At 35.6% G+C, this 26,406-nt stretch overlaps 2 protein-coding genes across 4 annotated transcripts; one reads left to right on the top strand and one right to left on the bottom strand.

The window, feature by feature from the left end:
* Positions 1 to 686: 686 nt before the first annotated feature.
* si:ch211-203d1.3 (protein phosphatase Slingshot homolog 3) lies at positions 687 to 14,422 on the top strand. 3 transcript variants are annotated; one of them, XM_067387819.1, is made up of 16 exons: positions 687 to 877; positions 2,892 to 2,979; positions 4,077 to 4,114; positions 4,212 to 4,395; positions 5,455 to 5,570; positions 6,125 to 6,193; positions 6,633 to 6,698; positions 7,015 to 7,291; positions 9,246 to 9,374; positions 9,462 to 9,508; positions 9,673 to 9,819; positions 10,059 to 10,259; positions 10,795 to 10,963; positions 11,074 to 11,190; positions 12,085 to 12,183; positions 12,297 to 14,422. In XM_067387819.1, exons 2-16 carry the CDS (start codon positions 2,932 to 2,934, stop codon positions 12,429 to 12,431), a joined length of 1,842 nt encoding a protein of 613 aa, XP_067243920.1. In that variant the 5' UTR covers positions 687 to 877; positions 2,892 to 2,931; the 3' UTR covers positions 12,432 to 14,422. The 3 variants fall into 3 exon arrangements, with proteins under 3 accessions (XP_067243920.1, XP_067243935.1, XP_067243928.1); XM_067387834.1 differs by having other exon boundaries at positions 689 to 877; positions 11,074 to 11,166; XM_067387827.1 differs by lacking the exon at positions 687 to 877 and adding an exon at positions 909 to 1,025.
* An 882-nt stretch (positions 14,423 to 15,304) lies between these two features.
* Positions 15,305 to 16,766, bottom strand: mrpl18 (mitochondrial ribosomal protein L18). The gene is made up of 4 exons (XM_067387850.1): positions 16,520 to 16,766; positions 16,031 to 16,199; positions 15,657 to 15,891; positions 15,305 to 15,546 (listed from the first exon to the last, which is right to left on the bottom strand). The coding sequence occupies exons 1-4, from the start codon at positions 16,614 to 16,616 to the stop codon at positions 15,475 to 15,477; spliced, it is 573 nt and encodes a 190-aa protein (XP_067243951.1). The 5' UTR covers positions 16,617 to 16,766; the 3' UTR covers positions 15,305 to 15,474.
* Between the last annotated feature and the right edge of the window lie 9,640 nt (positions 16,767 to 26,406).

Raw genomic sequence — 26,406 nt, forward strand, 5'->3', positions numbered from 1 at the left:
GTTCGATTTGGCACAACACACTTCAGATACAGTCACTTTAGTCTATGGTCACCACCTACTGGCGTAACCAGTGGTGTAAACTGTCTCCCCACCACTAATCCACACAGGCTGACATTCTCTTCCAGTAAATGTCTGGAAATAACTTGTATAAAGTATAATAGACCCTGCTGTGCAATAGAAAATCACGTGATGATAATTACACACGAAAGTTTGACTGAAAAAGGACGCGATTGCAATATGAGGAGGGCTAGTTGTTGTGTGAACATTATGCAGTGATATTATGTAAACACTTCTTGTTGGTGTTCCTCCCAGCAATTACATTTCACAACGTTGCATTTTTTGTTGCATTTATGTAACTGCTGTTCAATGTGACGAATGTTAAAAATGTTAAAATGTTAAAAAATGTTAGGCTGGGTAGGATTTATACATTTTAATGTGAGAATAATTAGCTGAAATGTAATTTCTTAACCTAATCTTTGGTTAATAACATTTTATATGTTTTGTTTAATATGCATATATTGTACTGCTGCAAACCCCCTTCTAATGTAACCAAAACATGACTTGAATATACATTTTTATCTTTAATTTGCCGTCTAAATTAAGTTTTTTTTTATAAGGAATTAACTAAATATGTCTCTGTCTCTTTAATAGACGCATTACTCCCGATCCGCCTCTTCCATTTAAGGGCACATTTACTTTTCTCGGCCGAGAATAAGTCTTCCTGGTTTCATGAAAGAGTAGTCTGCCTTCCCCTTTAAATTGTATTTTGGACCAATATAAAAGTTGTGGTCATGGATTAAAATAACTAACACGGTTTATTGTGGAAGATTCATTTAGGAGGGAATCCTTATAATTCCGAAGCGTTTCAACGCATCAGGTAAGCGAACTCTCCATGTTAATCCGCCCTCCTTTTCTTTTCTTAAGGAACTGGCAATGACAAGCCTCGCGTCTTGTTGGGTGAAAAACAGCTGTGTTCGAGCTAAATACGCGTAAAGCATCAGCCTACAGACATAGCAGTGTATTAGGTATGTGGTATCGACTCATTTTCAAGGCAACGATGAAAATTAAGAATCTAACATGCATAGGTTACAAGTTTGTCTCGTAAAACAGCAAATGCTGGAGCTGAGGTATTGCGGCTGTATCAATATGACGCGCACTCTACGCGATAATTACAGCTTCATACACATTCAACACTTCGAGCAGGTATTTTAATGTCTCGGGTGTGGGTTTACATGAGTGTTTTTTCGTGATGTGTTATTGACATGGCGAAAATATTCACGGCATGTCTCCATTTTAGACCGCAGAACCATTTGTCATTTTAATTTCGGTTATCTGTTATGTATATGATTTATTTACGTGTGTTGCGAATATGGCACATTCCTCGAATACGGTACACTTGGGAGTCACTCGACTTCGACAAACATCCGAGGCACAAGTGCCAGTTATTTCTTCTTCTGTTTTTTGATACCTACTCGAAATTTGATAGACTGTTAAAAATGTAAATAAATATTTCAAATTCTATTCTCCTTTTAAAATAGATTTTTTTTTACCTGTCCCACTTCAGAGGTCTTGACCTTCTGACTAACAATCTAACATTTACTACAATATCATGATTTTGACATGTCATGACATTGAATTAATGTTGTTAGTAAAAACTTTAAAGGGTTAGTTCACCCAAAAATGAAAATTCTGTCATTTATTACTTACCCTCATGTCGTTTCACACCCGTAAGACCTTTGTTAGTCTTTGGAACACAAATTAAGATATTTTAGTTGAAATCTGATGGCTCTGTGAGGCCTCCATAGGGAGCAATGTCACTTCCTCTGTCAAGATCCATAAAGGTACTAAAACATATTTAAATCAGTTCATGTGAGTACAGTGGCTCAATATTAATATTATAAAGCGACGAGAATACTTTTGGTGCGGCAAAAAAAACGTATTTAGTGATGACCGATTTCAAAACAATGCTTCAGGAAGCATCGGAGCATTGTGAATCAGTGTATCGAATCATGAATCGGATCGCGGGTCAAACCGCCAAACTGCTGAAATCACGTGACTTTGGCGCTCCGAACTGCAGATTCGACACACTGATTCATCTGTGCTCCGATGCTTCCTGAAGCAGTGTTTTGAAATCGGCCATCACTAAATAAGTCATTATTTTGTTTTTTTGTCGCACCAAAAGTATTCTCGTTGCTTTATAATATTAATATTGAGCCACTGTACTCACATGAACTGATTTAAATATGTTTTTAGTACCTTTATGGTTCTTGACAGAGGGAGTGACATTGCTCCCTATGGAGGCCTCACGGAGCCATTGGATTTCAACTAAAATATCTTAATTTGTATTCCGAAGATTAACAAAGGTCTTAAGGGTGTGAAACGACATGAGGGTGAGTAATAAGTGACAGAATTTTCATTTTTGGGTGAACTTACCCTTTAAAAACATAATTTAAAAAAGTAGTGAACTTATCTAGCTGTGTCCCACAATTTGTTTCAAAATTTTCATTCGACTAATAATAATAATAATAAAAATAAAATAAGATTTATTTCATTATCTAGCCCTTCTGAGTGACACCTGAATTGACATATACATTTGTAGCCATGTTACATAACTGCAAAAATGGCAAACCCCATATGAAGTGAATGGAAAATAAAACCGCTCGAATAAAATTTCCTTGGGTTGAAGGTTAAGAATCTCCTGAGACTTGAATTAAAAATCACTGCATATAAGATGCCGAAACCCACATGTGAATGTTATTATTATATGATTCTGAGGCAGTCTGCTGTATAGTAATTCAGTCTAGTTGCACTATAAACAGTCTTGATTTGGTCTTCTCACTTGGTACCATGCTTGAATGTGTCATTTTATTTATTTATTCATTTCTACTTAGATTCATCTGACGGTGTTAAAGCAGGATACCTGGCTGTGGAATGGCTTTGCTGACCTTGCACAGAACACCATCTATTTGCACGACACCGGTAAGTTTTATTGTGTCTAATAAACTGTGCATTTATTAAATGGTACAGAAGAAAATATGTGGTTTTTTTTGTGTGTGTGTCAGTTCTCTACATGTTCTTTCACCCTACTCCCCCTCTCTCCATGTGTGTCCAGTTACTCTACACCTTTTTCTGTACACAAGTTTTTGTAATAAGGAGGAATGTCTTCTTGGTAGCATTCCAAATGCTTCCCAGACTTTCTGTGAATCTGAATATAAAAATCCATTTCACGCTGTTCTAAAAAAAGCCCCAGAATTATGAGGATTCTGCTAAAGAGCTAAAATGCCTGATAACTTTTATGGCTATTCTTGAGAGGTATTGGACAATGTCCATGAATCATTCTGTGTCTCTGTTGGTTGTGTGCTAGGCTTTCTTTGTATTTATTATATAACACAAGATTCCTTTTTCACCCATAACCCGTGCATACTATGTATCTTCAATAATACGCTATGTTGAGAGTATTTTGAGTAAAGTCTCACCGGAGCTTTAATCAACAACCTCATTGCTCCTCCTCTCCACCCCCTCTCTTCTTTTTCTACTTGTCTCTGTCTGGACACGTCAGTCACATAACAGGTAATGTTACTGTCTCCTCTTTCATTCCATAGAAGCACTGATAACAGCCTCTTTGGTGTCCATCTCTCTGTCTTCTCGCACTCTATCTGTTTCTCCCTTAATCGTCTTTAGTATGGGTTTCCTCAGTACCTTATCATACTCTCACTGCATTACATTTGACAATTCTTTTGTCAAAACGCCTTGTCATTGTGTTTCCGGGTATCCTTTTTTCTATTTTTCCCCAGTCACTCATCTCAGAATGAGTTATGGGTGAGAAAAAAGGTTTAAAAGCCCTAACCAAGTGCAAGTTTTTATTTAGCTATTTGGGGAAATGGCACTCACTGAGTCAGATGATCCAACGGAGTCAAACAGAATCTACTAGTGTCTGTTTGCAATTAAGTGCATTACATAATCAATTCACCCACTACCCATTTTTAACATCACTGTTCTCTGGGTAAATCTTAGATATATGATGTTCCTTAACTTCAAGTTTAATCAGTGGTAATCCACTTAATTTTATTTTCAAGGATGAGGCTATCCCAAGACAAGGACGACTTCAGAAAAGGTGAATGTTCCTGACACAGCTTTAATCATGCATGTGCATTATATTGTATTTCCTCTAGAAACGCGCAACTAATTAATTTTTCATTTCCGCACACCAGAGAAAGTTTCGCCCTGGTTAAGGGGGCAGTGCTCCTGGTGGAAGAGGGAGAGAGGGAGGGATTACAGGAAGAAACCATACCCCCTCTACTTGGTCCTAGGCAAGGAGGCCAAGCCTCTGACACTCAGCGCAGACATTTGCATGCAATGATTTCATTACTACGGCCAGAGGATACAGTCAAACTGGTTAGGATCCCCCAAACCACACTTGTTTTACTGCACTGCTTTTCTATGTTCAGGGTCTCCATGGACATGGAATACCTTGAAATATCAGAGGTTTTCAAAATTGTAATTTTGAGGCCTATAAAAGTGATGGGAATTAATATTCAATTCAATTCACATTTATTTGTATAGCGCATTTCACGATGCATATCGTTTCAAGGCAGTTCGCAAATAATGTAATAATTTATGCAGTTAGTTTACAATCACTGTTAGCAGTTTAACTAAAGGTAGAAGCAATGAGCTCCTGGAAAAATGAATTGCGTATTAACAGTAATTAGGATATATAGAAATTTGGGAATGTGCATGTTGATCCAGATGATTGCGTCTTCTGAAGTCCTCGCAGGAGTTGGCGCCGTCTCTTAATAGGGAAAGAAAGTATTTAATAAAACATCCATATATCATTAGCCTCATAGCATAATTGCCTAAGTCATTTTTTTGGCCAAATTGTGTTCTCTGCCTTTGAAATATGATCTGGGCAATTATGCTATGAGGCTAACGATATGTATTTCTTTATATCATCAAACCAATATTGCTCTTTGTAAGCACAGTCTCTATAAAATGATTTTTATAATCACAGAAGACTGGAAAAAATGGAAATTTGTTTATCAAAGGATGTAGAAATAATGCTACCTTATGCATTTACACTTTATTGTCTGACTAAATTTATGGAAGTGGTTATGCTTACTGTCTGTATCTTTTAGGCACTTTGTTTTTAGCATATGTAATGTCACACGTTCTGCAATGTGGTTTCTGGAGACATTTCTGTTTTTCATCTTCTGCTGTGCAGAAATGACAAACCACTTTGCTTTGACTTTCACAGTTAAACACAATACAGTTTATTAAGTAAATCTGTTGATTTTTTTTTTAAATTGCCATGCATAGGTGCTGTGCTTGAATTGTAATGATGGGGAAAAAAATCTAATTTTAATTGTGTAATTTTAAATTATTCATATGAATCCAGCTCAGACGTCTATGTCTCATTTAAATACATTAACCCTGAATTTCTTTTTTTCCTTGCCTCAGGCTGTGCGTTTGGAGTCACTGAGCCCAATCAGATTGCGATATTTGCTTATAGTTGGCACACTTGACAAAAAACAGGAGAGTCTGCTACTTGGCATGGACTTTCCAGGCCCAAACAGGTAGGTTTATAAACCTCTTTATAAACCATATTTATTAAGTTATTATAAGTAGCTTTTATTTCATTAGAGGTAAATCCATAAATATTCAGTTGTATGTGTGACATGTTAAATATTTGTATATCTCAGATTTACAGCCTAAATACTGCTGTGTTTTTGATAACCTCAGTTCACAAACACAAATGACTCACGTAGGCTGTTCTGCTTTTTTGGAATGGTAATGTGCAGATATTTCTACAGATGTTTAGTTGCTGTTTTAAAGGGTTAGTTAACACTAAAATGAAAATTGTCATCATATACTCGCCCTCATGACATTCCAAACCCGTATGGACAAAACCAGTAAGACATTTCTCAAAATATCATCTTTTATGTTTCACAGAAGATAGTCATAGTTTTGCATTAACATCAGAATGAGTAAATAATGACAGTTTTCATTTTGGGTGAATGATCCCGTTAAATATAAACTGTTTTAGCAGATGTTTAGCAGATTGTACTATATTTCAGCAAGCTTGTCAAGACATGTCTCTCACTCATGGTTTTTTTTAACTCTTCCTTAGTGATGAGTGCACTATTGGCCTTGTCTTGCCAATATGGAGTGACACACAGGTTTACCTAGATGGAGATGGGTAAGACCATAAGACTGAATCATTAATCCTAATCCTAACCCAAACATATGATAATAAAATCATAACATGACATTTACTGTAAGGGATCTTAAAAGTTTGATTATAGAACTATGAAAGAGTATTCTTGAAATCATTATCTCATCATTAAAGTCAACTTTCACTTTTCATGTGGTTTGTAAAGTGAAAGGAGATCAAGGACAAAGACTTTGTTTCTTTAGAAAATTAGGAAACAGGCAACATCTCAGACATATTATTAGAAATGTAAACTATATAAAATGTAAATAACATTTTAAATCAAATGGAAGTATCTTCAGTTTGACTGAAAAGAAAATCCACGTCATATTTTATCTACACTGTTCTGCAGAACTTTATACACTGTTAACGCCTCAGCCTCAGAGTTCTGCTTTTTTGACAGTTTGTTTCACTCGTTCTCTTACAGAGGTTTCAGTGTGACATCTGCAGAAGTGACACGAATCTTTAAGCCTGTGTCCATTCAGACGATGTGGTAAGTTTTTTAAAGCAGGAAATGCTGAGGAAACAACCAGTTTCCTCAACTAACAAAGATATGCAATGTAACCTTGGTCTTGCAGCTTACACACACTTAACTTTGTTTTCGATTATAATGCTATTTTTATTTTTATTTTTTCAATTTTTGTTCAATTGCTTTAACTGGTTTTCTTTTGGTTATTAGTCAGTCAACACCCTACCACCATGCTAAACATGTGCCTGAAGCCTCCTCTGTGACCGTTTTAAATGTGTTTGTGGTTTGCCAATTGCTTGTTCACAACTCTCTGCCCTGTATCACTGTCAATTTACACTAGGTCAGTGTTGCAGGCGCTTCATGGCTGCTGTGAACGGGCCGTGCGTGGAGCTGTCATACCTGGCTGTGGGCTGGAGTGGGCACAACATTACAGAAAAAATGTGGAATCTGACCAGCACTGCCTTAATGAATGGGGGGCTATGACTGGCCTGGAGTCAGTCAGGAAGGCCACTGTAGGAAGATCATCATCCAACCGGGAGTCAGTTGAGAGGGAGATAAAAACCCAGTTACGAGATATCATGAGAACTGAGGACTTGGAAAACATTACCTCAAAGCAGGTAAAATGAGTGTCTTTTCTCTGCCTTTGAAATAGTGTCCCACAATGTCACCGCGCTCTCCCCTCCAGTCACCTATAGACCACTTTTTATGATCCAATCAGTTCCTGATGGATAAAATCAACTTCCACCCTATATTTCACTTGTAAATGTCATATAACAGAAGTCAAATAGGTTGCAAACAAATTTGTGTATGTGTATGTAAATGATATTGTGTATGTAAATGACATTGGTTAACCTATAGGTTAAACTCTTTGTATATTAATGCAACAATATTTACTTAACGGTCATCAGTTTATGGTCCAGTATTGCATTGTAACAGGCTGTAAACCAAATCACATTGAAATATGCAACATAGTAAGTAAGGCCTGTACCAAAGTCCCTTTCAAGGAAAGTCTGTTCACTTGGCAACACTTCCGGGCAGCTATTTCAGGCATCCAAGACCAAGTTCCATCTATTTGAATGGGGGAACGCATTTCGAGGGAACGCCTCCCAAAACTCGTGCACGAGTATTGGAACACGAGTGTTTACCACCGGCATTCGCTGTGTCGTGTTAGTGGATTCATTATGTCGGACTCAACTCATAATCTGCAGTTGTTACTCCTGTCTCCTGACAAAAACACTGCATGCAGCGTCTGTGGAGTGTGGAAAGTTACTGGAGCGCGCAGCCGCGCTCGTCTCTCACAAGGAACCTCATGGCAGTGATTGACAAGCCAGAGGGCCAATCGTTTACGTGATGATTGCGTAAACGATTGGCTGATGTTTTTAAGGCCCTACCTCGTGCACAGATGATGTATATTAATATTATTACTTTCAGTGCACCTAATAAATAGTCTTTTATCAGTTTCAAGTAATATTGCAAAAATGTATAAAACAAAACATCCTATTTAGCACCTTTTTAAAAAATCTTATTTTCAGGCTAGACAAGCCAATGTGCATGTGCGACCTAAGCGCGAGTCTCAGATTTCTATGGGAATCGGAGCTTCTAACGGCAGCTACAGTGATGCAATGACTTTATCAATCAGCAATTGGCTCTTTTACTTAGAAGGCGGCACATATTCTGCCATACTGCCTGTTGTAGTTTCTCACATCCATTATTAATAGGAGTGAACTGCTTTCAATATCTATAGTCTTTGCCTGTACTGAAATGATCAGAGACGGGGGTAAAATACTACTACTACTAAAATACTACATTACAAACAAAACAGGGTTTTTTTGTAGCTTATTTTCATAAAGTGGACTGAGTGGCCTCTTTAAGGTTGTTCAAAGTACACTACTGTTCAAAACTTTTCTATTTTCTTAAGTCTCTCATGCTTACCAAGACTGCATTATTTGACCATAAGTATAGTTAAAACAATAATATTGTGAAATATTATTACAATTTAAGATAATATATTTTTTTTAATGTAATTTATTCCTGTGATGGCAAAAGCTGAATTTTCAGCTTCCATTACTCCAGTATTCAGTGTCCCATGATCCTTCAGAAATCATTCTTTTCTTTTTTTCCCCCTTTTTTTCTTTGCTAAAGGAACATTTCTAATTATCAATGCTGAAAACAGTTATGCTGCTTAATGTTTGTGTGCAAACTGATAAATTTTTTTTCAGGATTCATTGAATAAATTTTAATGGGTGCTGAATAAAAGTATTAATTTCTTTCAAACAGACAAAAGCAATCTTACCAACACCAAACATTTGAACTAGTGTAAGTCTGAAGACATACCTTTTTAAAGACTCTCTTATTTAAGGTTAATGTGCCTGGGCTTGTTGTCTCACCCAGAGAATCTTTGTGGTATGAACATGTAACATTCAGGCATTTAGCTTGATTTGATGTTTGAAAGCATTGTATATCATGTGACTTGGCTTTTTAATGTCATTTATAACTCAAACCCATGATCTTGGTGTTGCTAGCACCCAACACTAGCAGATGAGCTACAAGCACTTTTTCTGTGTTTTGTAGGTGCGAACAGCCTTGGAGTCCAGAATAGGCATAGACATGAAGGACTACAAGGAGTATATTGACAACGAGATGATGGTCACGATGGCACAGATGGACAAACCTTCCAGAATCTTGGACTACCTTTACTTGGTTAGTTATAACATTTGTTTTCTGTCAAATCCACTATATTGCTGAAAAATATACTGTTATTTATTTGTACTTTTTCCCCCCCAAAAGGGTTCAGAATGGAATGCTGCCAACTTTGAAGAATTACACAAGAACAAGTATACAGATTAAATTTAATCATGATTAAAATACTTCAAGATAATTTATATATGAATATTTTCATTAAATACTGATTGAATTATTATATTTTTATTTTAGTTATTCTATTAAATTAAGATTTTTCTACAGCAGATGAATAAAATACCTTTTTGGTTTTTGGTAGTGTGGGCTACATCCTGAATGTTACCATGGAGATTGACAACTTTTTCCCAGAATGCTTCACCTATATGAATATTAGAGTTTACGATGTGGAGGCGACCGACCTACTCTCACACTGGAACAACACATACATGTTCATCAATGAAGCAAGGTGCTCAACACACACACACGCACACACACGCGCACACACACACACACTATCACACACTCTCTTTTTCTTTATTTTGGTTTATGGTTGTCATGCATTTTGTTTTTTCTATGTTTAGACCTCCTACCCTGATCAATCTCTTAAAATACATTAGTTTATATTTAAACACACAGTTTGTCTTTGTGCACTCATCTCTCTCATGCTAATATATATGTCATTGTTTCATACTGATGATGATACAGGAAGAGTGGACAGGCCGTACTGGTGCATTGTAAGATGGGCGTCTCTCGCTCTGCCTCCACAGTAATCGCTTTCCTGATGAAGCAGCAGGGCTGGACATTCGATGAAGCCCTCAACCACGTGAGAGAAAGACGGCCTATAGTGCAGCCCAACGAAGGTTTCGTCAAACAGCTGCATACGTATAGTGGCATCCTCAATGCCAGGTGACTTATGCTCTCATAATGGTGCTGTACTGCATTCATACAAACCAGCATTCATAGAAATACAGACACTTTCCACTTGTGTAGTATCTCTATGGATGTTCAGGTACAGACAAGTCAAGTCAAGTCAAGTCAAGTCTGGTTTGTCATTCAACCATGTGTACATGAGGGAACTGAATAATGCAGATAACACACACTCACACTCATCTCAAACAGTAATCGCTATGTAAGTTTGAGGACTTAAAAGAAGTCTCTCATGCTCACCAAGGCTGCATTTATTTGATCAAAAATACTGTAATATTGTGAAATGTTATAAGTTTAACAAATTTATAATGTTATTTATTCCTGTAATTGCAAAATCTGAATTTTCAGCATCCATTACTGTAGTCTTCAGTGTCACATGATAATATTGTAAATGCCTTTACTGTCACTTTTGATCATTTAATGCGTTCCTGTGTTGTTGTTGTTGTTGTTGTTGTTATTATTATTATTATTATTATTATTATAATAATTCCAAACATTTCAATGTCCCTCACAGTAAACAGCGCCACAGTGCCCTCTGGAGGCGGAAATCCAAGCCAGAGGTCCGTCAGCCGTCTGTCCACAATGATCCAGCCACAGGGAGTGAACATGAAAAGAAAGAGGGAGAAGAGGAAGATTCAGAGAGCCCAGAAGAAGAGGAAAGCAGTGATGATGAGGGAACAGATGTAAGGGGATATGTCATATAACACTCACTTTGATGCTTTTCAGTATCTCTTTAGTTTCCAAATCGGTTTAACCAGAAGTATGTTTATTTCTATGCTTGTGGCATTCTTAGGTCTTTGAGCAGTTGGATGAGAGTGTTCCTGATACGCATGAGGCAGAGACAGCCACATCCAACCCACTTATTACTGTACAAGAAAGTGATAAGGTTAGACCAGACAGAGGCCGACAAGTAAATTTATTACACTTGATTTTTTACATTTTAAAGGGTTAGTTCACCCAAAAATGAAAATTATGTCGTTAACTACTCACCCTCATGTTGTTCCAAACCCGTATGACCTTTATTTTATCTTCGGAACACAAATTATGATATTTTTTGATGAAATCCCAGAGGTATATGACATGTCCATCTTTCAACTTTCAAGGTCCAGAAAAGACCCCGTTAAAACAGTCGGCGTGACTACAGCAGTTCAACCTTAATGTTTTGAATTGACAAAAATATTTTTTGTGTGCAAAAAAAACAAACAGTATCTTCTCTTCTGTGTCATTCTCATGCTGTTTATGTTCAGCTCTTCCAGGATCTACGTCAGCCGGCTCCTGTGTCAGCATCACACGCACGTGTCGTGCTGCTCACGTGAACGGCGTCTGCCAATACTGAGCCGGTGTTCTGATGTAGAACCTGGAAGCACTGAACGTAAACGTGTATGACAATGACACAGAAGAAAAGATGTTGAATAAAGTCAATATTTTTGTTTTATTTTTGCACACAAAAAGTATTGTTGTCACTTTATAAAATTAAGGTTGAAACACTTAACGGGGTCTTCAGTACCTTTCTGGACCTTGAAAATGGTGGTTATATTACTGTCTATGGATGAGTCGGAGAACTCTTGGAATTCATCAAAAATATCTTAATTTGTGTTCCGAAGATAAACTAAAGGTCATACGGGTTTGGAACAACATAAGGGTGAGTAATAAATGACAGAATTTACATTTGAGTGAACTAACCCTTTAAAAGGCTATTAAATGTCTATGTGGTTTTCTTTACCATTACAAATAATGGTTTGTGTTTTAGGAAGCACTTTTTTTAAATTTTTTTATAAATGTCTGCAACACTTTTATTTCCCAGGTGTCATCCAGCCCCAGCAGAAGTGGCAGGATGGATTTGTTTTCTCTTATGCAGTCTATTCAGCTTGACGATGAAGACAGAGACAGGATCGATAAAGAGGTAAGAGGAAAAGGTCTGGATTGGAATGCAAGATTTATTGATAAATATGTGTGATAAAAATCAAGTCAAATCACATGCAAGCAATCATTAACTGAAGAATTCCTGTTTGTCAGAGACTTTCTCCTGCGCAACGGAGGAGGAGTCATGGAAGAAGGGGCTTGACTTATCAGAGAACACATGTTGATGTTTCCCCTGAACCAAGCAGCAGGCAGTCACAGAACGCACACCAGGATGAAGCCGGTCTCTGAAGTGCTTAAAAAGGGGTCGTTTTACGAAATATGGAGAGGCAGGAATTAAAAAAAGCAAAAAGGTGAGGAAAAGAATACAAATAGTGATGCTAATATAAAGGAAGCTCTTGCACACAAGTCTTATCCTTCTGATTGTATCATTCCAAGTTCTTTGAGGACTCTGAGAACGAATCTGTTCATATAGTTGCTGTATTTTTAGGTCATTTCATTTGAAGACAAACATACACAAAAGCACATGATTACAGATGAATGGTTATCTTACTAATTTTCCCTCACCTGTCCATCTAGCGCAAAATTTCAAAACTAGTCAGTTTCAGTTGGATTGTTGAAAAATATTTACAATGGTTGGTTTCTGTCAGCCATGCTTTATCAAGTGAGTATTGATAAAGGAACTGTGCCTTTTGATATCTCTGTATCCTTTGCACCTTCATACTGAGCCATACAATTCAGTTTACTTCACTGATTTTAATATGGTATTATAGACTGAGTGGAGATTTTTTTTCTTTTTTCTTTTGGCTGTTATTCTTATACAGAAACAATCCTCTATTATAGCATTGTTTCATGTTGTTTTTATTAATAAATAAGAGTGTGAGCTCACTCATTTTAGTCCTATGCAATAATCAACTTTATAGCTGTTTCCTCTCATTGAATGTGAAAATTTTTACAGTATATAAGATCAGTAGGTGAAAAAGTGTTGAAAGCAATCAAGGATTGAATGTTTTAGTATTCCCATGTACACTACCGTTCAAATGTTTGGGTCAGTAAGATTATTATTATTTTTTTTATTTTAAGAAATTAGTACTTTTTATTCAGCAAGGATGCATTAAATTGCTTGAAAGTGACACTGAACACATAATGTTACCATTTTTTTTTTTAAACTCTATAAAAATGTTTTCCAAGGTTTCCATAATAATATTAAGCAGCACAACTTGTTTTCAACATTGATAATAATAATAAATTTTAACTTGAGCATCCAATCAGCATATAGAATGATTTCTGAAGGATCATGTGACACTGACGTCTGGAGTAATGATTGAACTTTTAAAACATAATTTTGTTTTTAACATTACTATAGCTCTTAATGTTATTACTCAATATTACTGTTTTTATTGTATTTTTGATCAAATAACTGCAGGCTTGGTGAGAGACTTCATCCAGAAACATTATAAAAATCTTACTGACCCCAAGCTTTCGAACCGTAGTGTACTTACTAGACAGGTGTTGCTATTCATGCTATAATCATAAAAGTGTCAGGCAGGTTTGTTTTTAAAACTTGGAGCTATTTTCCACGTCTTTTTCAATAAACAGATGCTGTCTAATAATTGTTTTTAACCTGTGTATGCGGGAAACAACCTGAGAAGAAACCTGAATATTTTCCTAAAAAACAAAAAAACAACAAAAAAAGAAATTTATGTGCCACACTTATTTAACCCGTTTCAGTCATTTTGCATGATGCCTTTAGTTATAGAGGTGGACCAAAATAACTGTTTGTTGGTTTTAATATTCATGCAGTTAAAACTAACACAACTAACTCCTACATAATACACGTGTCTTTAGCTATAAGGGTGGTTGATTTGTGTCTTTGCATGATGTCTCATAACTGTATGCATGTTGTTTGTACTGTATGTAAGCCTGTCTTTGTGAAGCATGAGTCCTGTATGTATAAAGTATATATACAATCTGCTGTAAAACAATTGTTCCAATGTGTATACAGTCATCGCACAAAGTGCCAATGTTGTGAAACCAAAGTTGTTGTGGAATGTTCTTCGTATCCAGACATCACTGGTTTTGCAGTTATTTTCTTAAATTATGTATTCGTTATAGATTGTTCACAGCCTTCAAAGTGCTGATTTTCCTCACCTAATGTACAATGTGCCATGCCTTATCAACTTCAAAAATGGTGATATATTTTATTCTAATGTAACTCAAGTTCTATTGGTGGTATCAGATGGCGTTAAATGTCAAAGTTGCTGTTGCTTTTTTTTTTTTTTCCTATTTATGACTTAAACATGTATCTTTTTAATTTGAAATACAAGGTTGTCTGTGCTTTAAAAATTAAAATGAATTTATAATGGGAGCTTAAGAAACATCTAATGGACAATCTCATTGTTTTTGCATCACTTTGAGTGTTTCAAATTGTAAGATATTTCTATTCTTCATATTGCTACTGTAAAAGTATAAACTACTGCTTTATTATTAGAAATTATTGAAACTATAAAACTAAGCTGTAAACACCAATATTTTTTTATTTGGCCTGATGAACAGGACGTACATTACAAGACTCTAGCTAGTACAGCTGCATCAATCTTGAAATATAACAAATAACTGTTTGCGTTGGTCAAATGTATTGCAGATTTATAGTGACACATTACTTTAAAATATTGTATATTTTATGCTCACTAAGGCCGCAATTTAAAATAACCATTTTCTATTTTAATGTATTTAAAAATGTAACATTCCTATGATGGCAAAGCTGAATTTTCAGCATTACTCCTATCTTCAGTGTCACATGATCCTTCAGAAATCATTCTATGCTGATTTGCTGCTCAAGAAACATTTCTTATCAATGTTGAAAACAGTTATGCTGCTTAATTTTGTGGAAATAGTGTTTTTATGATGAATAAAAAAAGTGATGCATTTTTGTCCCATTATAAGTGGCTTCAATTTAGGTCAATTTAATGCATTCTTGCTGACTAGAAAAAAAAAAATATTCCTTATAAAAAAAAAAACTTACTGACCCCAAATTTTTGCTCGGTAGTGTACACAAATGACACTACCAAACAGTTTTTCATTCTTTTTCTTGCCTAAAATGCATTTGAAAACTTAAAATATATTTATAAGGTTTTTAAAATGCAACTGAATAATTAATTTCACTTTTAAATCAAACTGAAAACCAATTAATTGATTCATATCCCAATAGTATCTTTTGATTTGAGCACCTTTCTGTGATCGACTCAGTGAACACACAGTTTGAAAGATGAGAATATTTATATTTACAAAGAGATTATTCAAGAGAGTAACAACAACAACAAAATCCTGCTATTTAAATGAATTTTCGCCTTGGTTCACTAAGCACAACACCACCCTCCTTCATGGCCGTCCAAAACATCTGATTCTGCAGTGGAAGAAATGGCATGAATTAGTCTACGCACTTACATCAATACCTGGCCATCAATGTATAATAATTGAAAACTCTAAAAAGCTGAAATTCATTCAATGACTCACAGCCTCAGAGCGAAACTTCCACGGTATCTCTCGATAAACAATCCGTGTGATGCCTGCTTCACGACACCGCTGAGCAAGCACCTCACCTACGGCCCGGCAAGCCGCTACAGACCGCGTGGAGCACAGCTCGCGCTTCAATGCCCACTCCTTCGTGGAGCAAGACAGCACAGGAACTATTGAGTCACTTGAGAACACCTCAGCTGTGATGTGATGCTGTGTGCGCCTGAACACCAGCCTGAGGATGGAAAGGCACAAGTTCAATATACATGTACAGTGTACAACTATGTTTCTGGAAGGTGTTATTAGGATGCTGTTTATTGTAAATGTTTTTCTATTCCTTTTAACTACTTCAAACAACTGGAATGCTTACAAACCTGTGATGATACTGTCTAGAGGGCCACACTGTAGCCCAGCCTCGATCCTTCACTGCAAGGGCCATCTGTTCCAGGTTTCTTGGGTTTCGGTTGACAAATGTTTTATTGATGGCTTCATTATCACTAACCACTGGTTCTGGCTCAGGTGCCGCCTGACTGTATTTCCGAGCTGGTGGAAAGAGACCCATTAACTTTTTTTTAAAAATTTTATATAAAACTACAGAAAGCCTTTGAGAAGTTCCAGCCATTTGATATTACTTCACCCCCTTCTATTTCTAAGTCAATCAAATATGTGATACAGAAGGTCAAACTTTTGATCCAAAATGGGGTGTTCTGAGAAAAAACAAAAGATACTCCCTTTTGAGAGCAGATTGTGCATCTCCAAATTTACTGCCATTCTGTCGCTTGTATAATATAGTTTAACACAGACATGCAGCAGAGAGTAAAATACTTTTTGAAGTGTCTAGTCAACGTTAGATAGTTACTTACATGATCGACAATGAATCCACGCAGCTGAAGCCGCAGATCTCTGACATTGACCTAACAGCGTGCGAACACTACGGCAGACATCACTGAACAAAGCCATTTGACAGCTGTAAAAAATACCTTCAATTCTGGTGACAAACTATAGTTGTTTCTGTTTAAACGGATGAAGCATGACCCTTCGTTTTTTATTAAAATAATTTGACCACTTTCTAGTGCGCAGCCATTTTGATGTCACACGAAAAATGCTCCGTGTTTCCGGGGAAAACTTTGGGCTTCACATGAGTTCCGCTTAGAAATCCTTAAAATGAATGAAAATAATGATGAAAACATTGCTTTTAATTATTTTATATAAGAAGGAAAGTTAATGTATTATAATGAATCGTTCTTTAGTGTCCTAAACCACAATTTATTAAAAATGGTAGGACATTCCGATATTATCATGCTGTCCACGGGATGGCACTAGTACACTTCATCCTGCAAAAGCGTCTACCGTGCTAATGCTATCATGGTTTTTTGGTCATGTGTTATGGTAATGTCATGGTATTCTTGTCTTGGAGTACTGGTTGGCTTTGCGTATGTTAAACATACATGTTAAATATGTGTCATGTCTTTGGCATAGAAATTTAAGTTTAAAACCAAGGTTTAGTACACGTCTGCTCATTTAATAAATAATAAAATATTCCTATATCCATTAATTTTGATTATTAATAAATTAGTGAATCAACATACTCTTACACCTGTTTGTGAAGTTCATTTAAAGCATGTTTTATTGTTCAATTGAAACAGTATTTTTTCCACTCTCAATCTCCAGGATAGCCCACTCCTACATTTTCAGGCAGTGGTGGGCTCACCCCTGGACATTAAGGGATTTTCTGCATGGCTTGCCATTTTAATTTGGCCAATTTGTTTGTGCTGCACTTTTAGAATGCTGTAAAGAGGCTGTGCCCCTAGATAAAATAAATGGCTCTCTTGCCAATTGAACAAGAATGCTCCTGTAACCCAAATTCTTGCTCTCAGCAAGAGCTACTAATGTTGAGCACTTGACCCATATTCTCCTTCAGACCATTAGAAACCTTTTTGGAGAGAGGGGTATGCGCAGGTGTGCAAATCATGACTTTACACTCTCCTTTTAAATAGTTTTTCCCTCCACCTTTGAAAAAAAAAAAGTTTAATTAAAATGCATTCCCTTTACACGTTCCAACAGAGATTCTTAATGAAAGAATATTCCTCTGTCCCATATAAATTCAACAGGAATATCAATCCGACAGGACCAAAGACAAATCACTTTACTATTGTACATTTGAAGCAAAATAAGATAACTATTGCAATAATGATGGGAGCCTCAAGTGGAAATACAAGAATAGAATGAAACATTCCTGCATTCCAAGTCAGTAACCTGGACGTGATGTGTGTACATGTATCCATATCCAGAAGGCTACTCATTCACACAAGCACAAACATTGTCTGCTACCTGCTCCACTGCTTCATATTGACAGAACTAAAACTGAAAATCAATGGACTCATTAGTTACAAAAATGTCAAGGTTGGTGCAGGAAAGGAAAGATTGTTGAATGCAAAACTTTCATGTGCTTTTGGGCAAAATTGAAAGCAACAGAACACTATTATATCCCCGCTAGAAATTTTACATTCCCAGAACATTCTCAGAACGTCCCCACTGGTGTTAAGAACGTTGCCTAGTAACGTTCCCAGTATGTTCAACGACGGTCTTAATATGGAGTTATTTTAAGGTTTGGGGGACGTTATTTGGTTGACCTTCACAGAACATTCAGGATGTTATCTGAATGTTTAGGGAACCATACTTAATTTGCCCTTGTTAAAAATTTTAATTTAAAATGAAATGTCTTACAAAAAAAGCTCATAGGTAATTCCTGAACTAATGTTACAAAACTTTTTCATTAAAATGCAAATCTTTTGCAGTATGCGCTGAGCTAATGTAACTGCTGTATCACTGCATCAGCAACTGTTACTGCCTTTAAATAAAGTAACATGCAGCAGAACATGGATCATCACTGACTGAAGCAGAGGCTCTACTCTTCAGCACAATGGTAACCTCACAAAACTCAGATAACAGAAACAGAACATTAAACACTAACAGATCTCTCTAGATCTCTGCATCTTCACTTATTACTTTGTTTTTTTCATACAAATCTTCTTAATGAAGTGTTGTTGTATCAATATTTATAAATGTCACTGTTACAGAGGTAAGCGCTTGCTTTAGTTGGGCTCCCGACCCTTGATGTTTTTACTTTACTTTTTCTCCAGTTGTTGTAACTGTGTTTCTAAAGCACATTTATTTAAAAAAAAAAAAAAGAAAGTCTGATCAAATTAATTTGGTTGCTCATTGTTGATGTTCTTATCATACATGGCCTTATTCACTGATCTCGGGATACTGTATTCATTTTATGTTGTTATAGACCTATAATACATTAAATCATGTCTGATATTTTGGAAGTTTTTATCATTATGTAGAAATTATTCACACAACATGTAGCTTCACACAAACATCAAGATTCTGCGTATGATCCTCAACAATGGTGACAACATTTTCAGATAAAACAGATCAACTCTGAGCATTACAAAACAAACTGCTAAAGTCACAAAAAAGATTTTTGTTTATTGTCACCATTGTCGAGGAACATACGCTGATTCATGATGTCTGTGTGAGTCTATTAGACACCGCTCAAAACTCTGTCTGTATAATGAACTTAAAAAAAAAAACTAAACGCAAAACTGACATATAATACGCATAGTTTAAACTCAGGTGATGATCAGTGAATCATCAGCACTAAACAACCCAACTCATCTGATCAGAATTTTTTTGCTTTGCTATAACAAACATGCTTTAGAAACACAGTTCAAGCACCCAGAGAAAATCTAGTGTTAAAATGTCAAGAATCAAGAGCCCATCTAAAGCAAATGCTCACCTCCATAACGGTGACTTCAAACTTTATTATTTTCTTTAAAACACACACGTAGAAGGCGACGATGTTATTGTGACCTTGCGCAACTTAAGAATAAAGAATCACATAAGAATGTTACAAAAAGGACACAATTGAACATTCCATCATGGTCCTCTGTTGGTCATTTAAAGGTGCTAAAGAGGATGTTTTGTTTTATACATTTTTGCAATATTACTTGAAACTGTCTTTACTAACTGATAAAAGACTATTTATTAGGTGCACTGAAAGTAATAATATTAATATAAATCATCTGTGCACGAGGTAGGGCCTTAAAAACATCAGCCAATCGTTTATGCGATCATCACGTAAACGATTGGCCCTCTGGCTTGTCAATCACTGCCATGACGATCCATGTGAGAGACGCGCGGCTGCGCGCTCCAGTAACTTTCCACACTCCACAGGCGCTGCATGCAATGTTTTTGTCAGGAGACAGGGCAACTGCAGATTATGAGTTACCTGCGGTGAGTCCGACATAATGAATCCACTAACACGACACAGCGAATGCCGGTGGTAAACACTCGTGTTCCAATACTCGTGCACGAGTTTTGGGAGGCGTTCCCTCGAAAGGAGGGGGGTTGTTCTTACGCATGCGCTCATTTCAAAAACTCAGTAACAGTCTTTGGTTTCTCAGTCGACGAAAAGATCCTCTTTAGCACCTTTATAACGTTCCCGATATGAGTTTAGGGGGATGTTCTATTTTGGTTATTTTATGGTCGCGCGATAACGTTACAAAGAGGACATTTGGGAAGTTAGCAGAACATCCTATAGTAATAGTCCCCTAAACATTCCCAGAACGTCCTGAATGTTCCCTGAAGGTCCACCAAATAATGTCCCCCAACCCTTAAAAGAACTCCACATCGTGACCGTCTCTAAATGTTCTGGGAACGTTGCTAGAAAACGTTCTTAATACCAGTGGATGTTTTGAGAATGTTCTGGGAACGTAACATTTCTAGCGGGGTAATCTGTCACCTAGTAACGTTCCCAGAACGTTCGGAGACGGTCACGATGTGGAGTTCTTTTAAGGGTTGGGGGACGTTATTTGGTGGACATTCAGGACGTTCTGGGAATGTTTAGGGGACTATTACTATAGGATGTTTTGCTAACTTCCCAAATGTCCTCTTTGTAACGTTCTCGCATGACCATAACATAACCAAAATAGAACGTCACCCTAAACTCATATTGGGAACGTTATTAAATGACCAACAGAGGACCATGTGGGAACGTTCTATGTCCAAAATGTCCTCTTTGTAACATTCTTTTTTACCTTAAAATAACCAAAATGGATTGTCCCCCTAAAGTCATATAAGGAACCTTGAACTGCAGCACTTTCATTACCAAAAGAGGATGTTTTAGGAACGAATGTTCTGTAAAGGTTCTGAAATTTCGTCACCTTTAAGGAACTTTTAGGGAATGTTGCGCAAGGTCCTGAGAACGTCGCTTTCTACGTGGGTATATGATTTATGTTAAAATTCTTAACAAAAATGTATTAGAACATACCTTCGACTTCATGAGGAATATCATGAGGAAGTTGGTAAGATTTTTTAATGTTTAATAAGTCTCTTATGTTCATGATGGCTGTATTTATTTGATCAAAATACAGTAAAAACATATATTGTGAATTATAGTTTAAACACATTTTTCAGCAGTCTGCAGTGTCACATGATCCTTCATAAATCATTCTAATATGCTTAAATCATTTATTTGAACTAAAAATGTTTTGTAATGATGAAAATAACATCATATTTGATTGATATACTTTAACTTTCAAAACCCACTCACACCCCTGTTCCGGTACAAAAAGACCTTTTTTGAAAATAAGCTTGTAAAAACATCTGAACTTCCACAATTTATTTTTTATGTTAGATGAATGCATCAACATGACCACCTACAGTACGTCAATGATGATGATCAGAAAACTGGCTTGTTAAGTCACTGTGACATACAAACTCCTCTCCTCACCACTATAGGAGAAAAAAACAATAATAAAATGATGTATGATATAACCCCTTTAAATAGATACATTTACATAACACAAGTTTAGTTCATTCCTAAACTGCTCAGTGCTCTCTGTGACTCTCACACGCTCAAATAGATGCACAGACAAATTTTTATGTGAACTCCAGAGGTCATTTGTGAGAACTACATGTCTGATGATTTCAAACACTTCACCACTCATATTCATCACCTTTCTTCTTCATCATGACTATATCTGATGAGCACTCAAACTGATTGACAGTTCTCCCTATGAAAACACATGCCTATCTTGATATAAATCAACTTCAGTCAGTATAAGGAAGAATGAAATAAATAGCACAGTTATTCACAACAAGGTCACTTAGCACACTTGCAAGTGCAATCAGTGTGCCTTAAATGCCATTCATTATACATGATTAACATTATAAAATTTGCGGTGAACCAATGTCTTGTAATGTTTTCTTGTTAAAGTGTTCAGCATTTCATGTTTACAGTGAAAGAACGAGTGAGACCGAGGAGAGACTTGAATAGGCTGCTGCAAAACAGAAGTAACACTTGTCTGGAATGTGTTGGAGATGTGTTGCTATGCAACAGGGATTCCACAATGGTTACCCAGACATGGTTTGACTGTGTAGATGATGGTGTGGGTGAAGAAAAAAAGTGACACAGCCTCCCACATCACCACACACACCTCAGTTTTGTTTGAAATGTCAGAGTACACACCTACACACACAAAACTCAGAGTCACTTCAGGAAAAATATGATTCATATTCTGCTTACAACTGCTGAAAACATGATGTTTTAAAAAATGGAGGTTAACTGCATATTCACCCATCAACAACACGCACATACAAATACACTCTGAAACCTTTCATACAATGTTTCATACAAAGGGCCTACCGTAAGAATGTTGATAATAAGAGGTGTTCAATGATCAATAACAACCCTAAAGACCCCATTCAACTGAATCTTGTGAACGTTCCAGCAACGCCCCTGAGATCAATAAATGAACAATAAAGCACAGTTTCGCCCATGTCCTCTAAGTGGCAGTATGTCTCACTGAGTGCCTTAGAGTTATAATATTTTCATTCATTTAAGGTCTAGACCACCTGTTTGAGGATTTCTTTCTCACGTTTGAACAAAGCTGTGAGGTTTTCCTCACACTATTTAAGTTTAGAAACTTAAACAACCTATAGAAATCGGCTACAAATAAGATTTAGGGATAAAAGAGGGAGTTTTAAATAGATTTCCTCTTCTAGAAAGCAGTTATAATTTAGATGCAATTGTCCCTTGAGTGTGAACTACTGATCAGTGGGGTGAACTCATATTTAAAACTAATAATAATAATAATAATAATAATAATAATAAAATCCAGCACGTTCCAATTATCTCCTCTCCCATTAATTATAACATAATGGTTTGCAATAATAATGTTGGGTTTGTAAGTGAATTATATTGTGAGTACTATTTTGAAGTGTTGTGTAATGATGTAGCGCAGTGTTTCCCAACCTGGGGGTCGCGAGCCCCACTGGTGGCTAAAGTTTTACGAGGGGTCGCTAAGCTCACTGTAGTTTTAGTGAGGAAACAGTTACCAGTTTGACAATAAACCACAATGCAATTTCCGATGGTTAGTATTACTTTAATCATAATTAAAAACGTATTTGATTGCCAGGATTTGAAAAAATCACTGTAAATACTGTCCAGTATTAAGCAAAGTAAGCACTCATGCAGATACAGCAGTGTAGGTTTAATTTGAAAAAAAAAAAAAAAATGGCGGAAAGAAGTGAGGGGTTTTACAACAGAGTTCTGAGGGAAATTATATGACTTAAAGTATGAATGAATTCTATGAATGTATCTCTGAAGGGAACTGAATGCCTTAATACAAAACTTTTTGATGGTATTTTCTTTTCATCGTCCCTCTGTGTAACCGGGAAAACAGCTCTATTTCTGCTGTATTCGTTAAGGATTTTGAATGTTAAATAGGGGTCTCCTGGAAAAAAGGTTGGGAACCACTGGCCTTTACCGGGCTGTAGGTGTGCTGGATGATTACGGACGTACAGGAGAGTTCTTGGAACATTAGAATATCATAAGGGGAATGTTAGTATAACATTAGAATACCGTTATATGAATGTTAGATTAACGTTAGGGGAACGTTGGAATAATGTTGGAATAACGTTAGAGGTACGTTAAAATAATGTTATAATAACATTAGGAGAACATTAGAATAATGTTAGAGGAACATTAAAATAATATTAGAATAACTTAAGGCAAATGTTATAAACAATAAATAAAAACAAGATGGTTTGTAATACTGATTATAGTCCTCCATACTTCCATTTTCCATACCTCTTATAATATACTGGATCGCATGTGCTGGATGATTAGTGACGTACAGTGGAGTAATGATATTGGAGTAAAGATAACATATGGGGAATGTTAAAATAACGTTAAAATAATGTTAGAATAATGTTAGGGGAACGTTCGAATAACATTAGAATAACATTAGGGGAACGTTAAAATAACGCTTAAAATAAATATTAGTATATAATATAATATTAACAGAACTTTAAAATGATGTTAGAATAACGTTAAAATAACATTAGGGGAATGTTAAAATAATGTTATAATAATGTTAGGGAAACGTTAAAATAACGTTAAAATAATGTTAGAATTACATTAAGGGAAGGTTAAAATAACATTAGGGGAACGTTAGAATAACGTTAAGGGAACATTAAAATAACATTAGGGGAATGTTAAAATAATGTTAGAATAACATTAGGGGAATGTTAAAATAAAGTTAGGGGAACGTTATAATAATGTTAAGGGAACATTAAAATAACATTAGGGGAATGTTAAAATAACGTTATGGGAATTTTATAATAACATTATATAACGTTAACGGAACATTAAAATAATGTTAAAATAATGTTAGAATAACGTTAAAATGACATTAGAATTATATATCAGGAACGTTAGAATAACGTAAGGGGAATGCTAAAATAATGTTAGAATAATGTTAGAATAATGTTAGAATAATGTTAGAATAACGTTAAAATAACATATTTAAAACTAATAATAACAATAATAATAATAATAATAATAATAAAATCCAGCACTTTCCAATTATCTCCTCTCCCATTAATTATAACATAATGGATTGCAATGATAATGTTGTGTTTGTAAGTGAATTATATTGTGAGTACTGTTTTGAAGTGTTGTGTAATGATGTAGCACAGTGTTTCCCAACCTGGGGGTCGCGACCCTCACTAGGGGTGGCTAAAGTTTTATTTTAATGTTAGAATAACATTAGGGGAACGTTAGAATAATGTTAATGGAATGTTAAAATAAAGTTAGGGGAACGTTATAATAATGTTATAATAATGTTATAATAACAATAACATTCTAATAATGTTAGAATAACTTTAGGGGAATGTTAGAATAACATTAGGGGAACGTTAGAATAAAGTTAATGAAATGTTAAAATAACAGGGGAATGTTAAAATAACTTTAGGGGAACGTTAGAATAATGTTAAGGGAACGTTAAAATAATATTAGGAGAATGTTAAAACAATGTTAGAATAATGTTAGAATAACGTTAGAATAACGTTAAAATAACATTAAAATAATGTTAGAATAACGTTAGAATTACGTTATTGGAACGTTAGAATAACATTCGGGAATGTTATAATAACTTTAGGGGAATGTTAGAATAACGTTATAATAACGTTAAGGGAACGCAATAGAATGTTAAAATAATGTTAGAATAACTTTAGGGGAATGTTAAAATAACATTAGGGGAATGTTAAAATAACGTTAGGGCAATGCTATAATAATGTTAAGGGAACGTTAAAATAATATTAGGGGAATGTTAAAATAATGTTAGAATAATGTTAGAATAACGTTATAATTACATTGGGGAATGTTAAAATAACGTTAGGGGAACGCGTTAAAATAACGTTCTACAAACCAAAACCTAACGTTCTCTTTCATTTTAGAAAACCTTCCTGGCTAACCAAAAACAAACTGTAAAAAAGAACATTATGGGAACCAGAAAACTAATGTTCTGGCAACCAAAAATTGTTAGCTGGGCCCCAGCAAAAAAAAGAACATTCCCCTAGTGTTAGTATTTGGTTCCTGTTTTTTTTTTTTTTTTTTGCAACCAAAAATTAACGTTCCCAGAACATTGCAGTGTGGTCATCTTTCAATAACCTAAAAATTGCTTATATAGAACGTTTATTATAACGTTGATGACAAGCCTCCATACATCCAATTTCCATATCGCTCTGGGCTGAGGGTAAGCTGGATGATTACTGTGAGGAAACAGTTACCAGTTTGACAATAAACCACAATGCAATTTCCGATGGTAGTATTACTTTAATCATAATTGCCAGGATTTGAAAAACTCACTGTAAATACTGTCCAGTATTAAGCAAATAAAGCACTCATGCAGATACAGCAGTGTAGGTTTAATTTGAAAAAAATGGCGAAAGAAGTGAGGGGTTTTACAACAGAGTTCTGAGGGAAATTATCTGAATTAAAGTATGAATGAATTCTATGAATGTATCTTTGAAGGGAACTGACTGCATTGAGAAAAGTTTTGATGACATTTTCTTTTCATCATCCCTCTGTGTTACGCATAGTGTTTATAAGCGCAGCTCTGCTTTGTTTATGGGAAACAGCTCTATTTCTGCTGTTACAAAATCACCACCTACTGACAGAGAATGGATTTACATTTTCATTCAGCCTGTCTGCGGTTTTTGTTTGTGAAACTCAGACCACATGTTTATGCTCTGTTGTAAATTTCGAAGTTATGTAAAGTTAATGGAAAATAAGCTAATGTGCATTCTAAAACAATTCTGATTCTAATTCAGAGGTATCTAGAATTGTTAATTAAGCTGATTAAATAATAATTTTGACTCATCCTGTTTCTTAAAA

This window comes from Chanodichthys erythropterus, chromosome 1 (assembly GCF_024489055.1).
Source record: "Chanodichthys erythropterus isolate Z2021 chromosome 1, ASM2448905v1, whole genome shotgun sequence".
Taxonomy (NCBI): domain Eukaryota; kingdom Metazoa; phylum Chordata; class Actinopteri; order Cypriniformes; family Xenocyprididae; genus Chanodichthys; species Chanodichthys erythropterus.

Coding starts and splice junctions, on each gene's coding strand:
- mrpl18 (XM_067387850.1), bottom strand. CDS start 16,616: ATGGCTTTGTTCAGTGATGTCTGCCGTAGTGTTCGCACGCTGTTAGGT. Junction 16,200..16,519: donor GTGGATTCATTGTCGATCAT/GTAAGTAACTAT, acceptor TCTTTCCACCAG/CTCGGAAATACAGTCAGGCG. Junction 15,547..15,656: donor GGAAGTTTCGCTCTGAGGCT/GTGAGTCATTGA, acceptor CTTCCACTGCAG/AATCAGATGTTTTGGACGGC.
- si:ch211-203d1.3 (XM_067387819.1), top strand. CDS start 2,932: ATGGCTTTGCTGACCTTGCACAGAACACCATCTATTTGCACGACACCG. Junction 4,115..4,211: donor CAAGGACGACTTCAGAAAAG/GTGAATGTTCCT, acceptor TCCGCACACCAG/AGAAAGTTTCGCCCTGGTTA. Junction 6,699..7,014: donor GTGTCCATTCAGACGATGTG/GTAAGTTTTTTA, acceptor AATTTACACTAG/GTCAGTGTTGCAGGCGCTTC.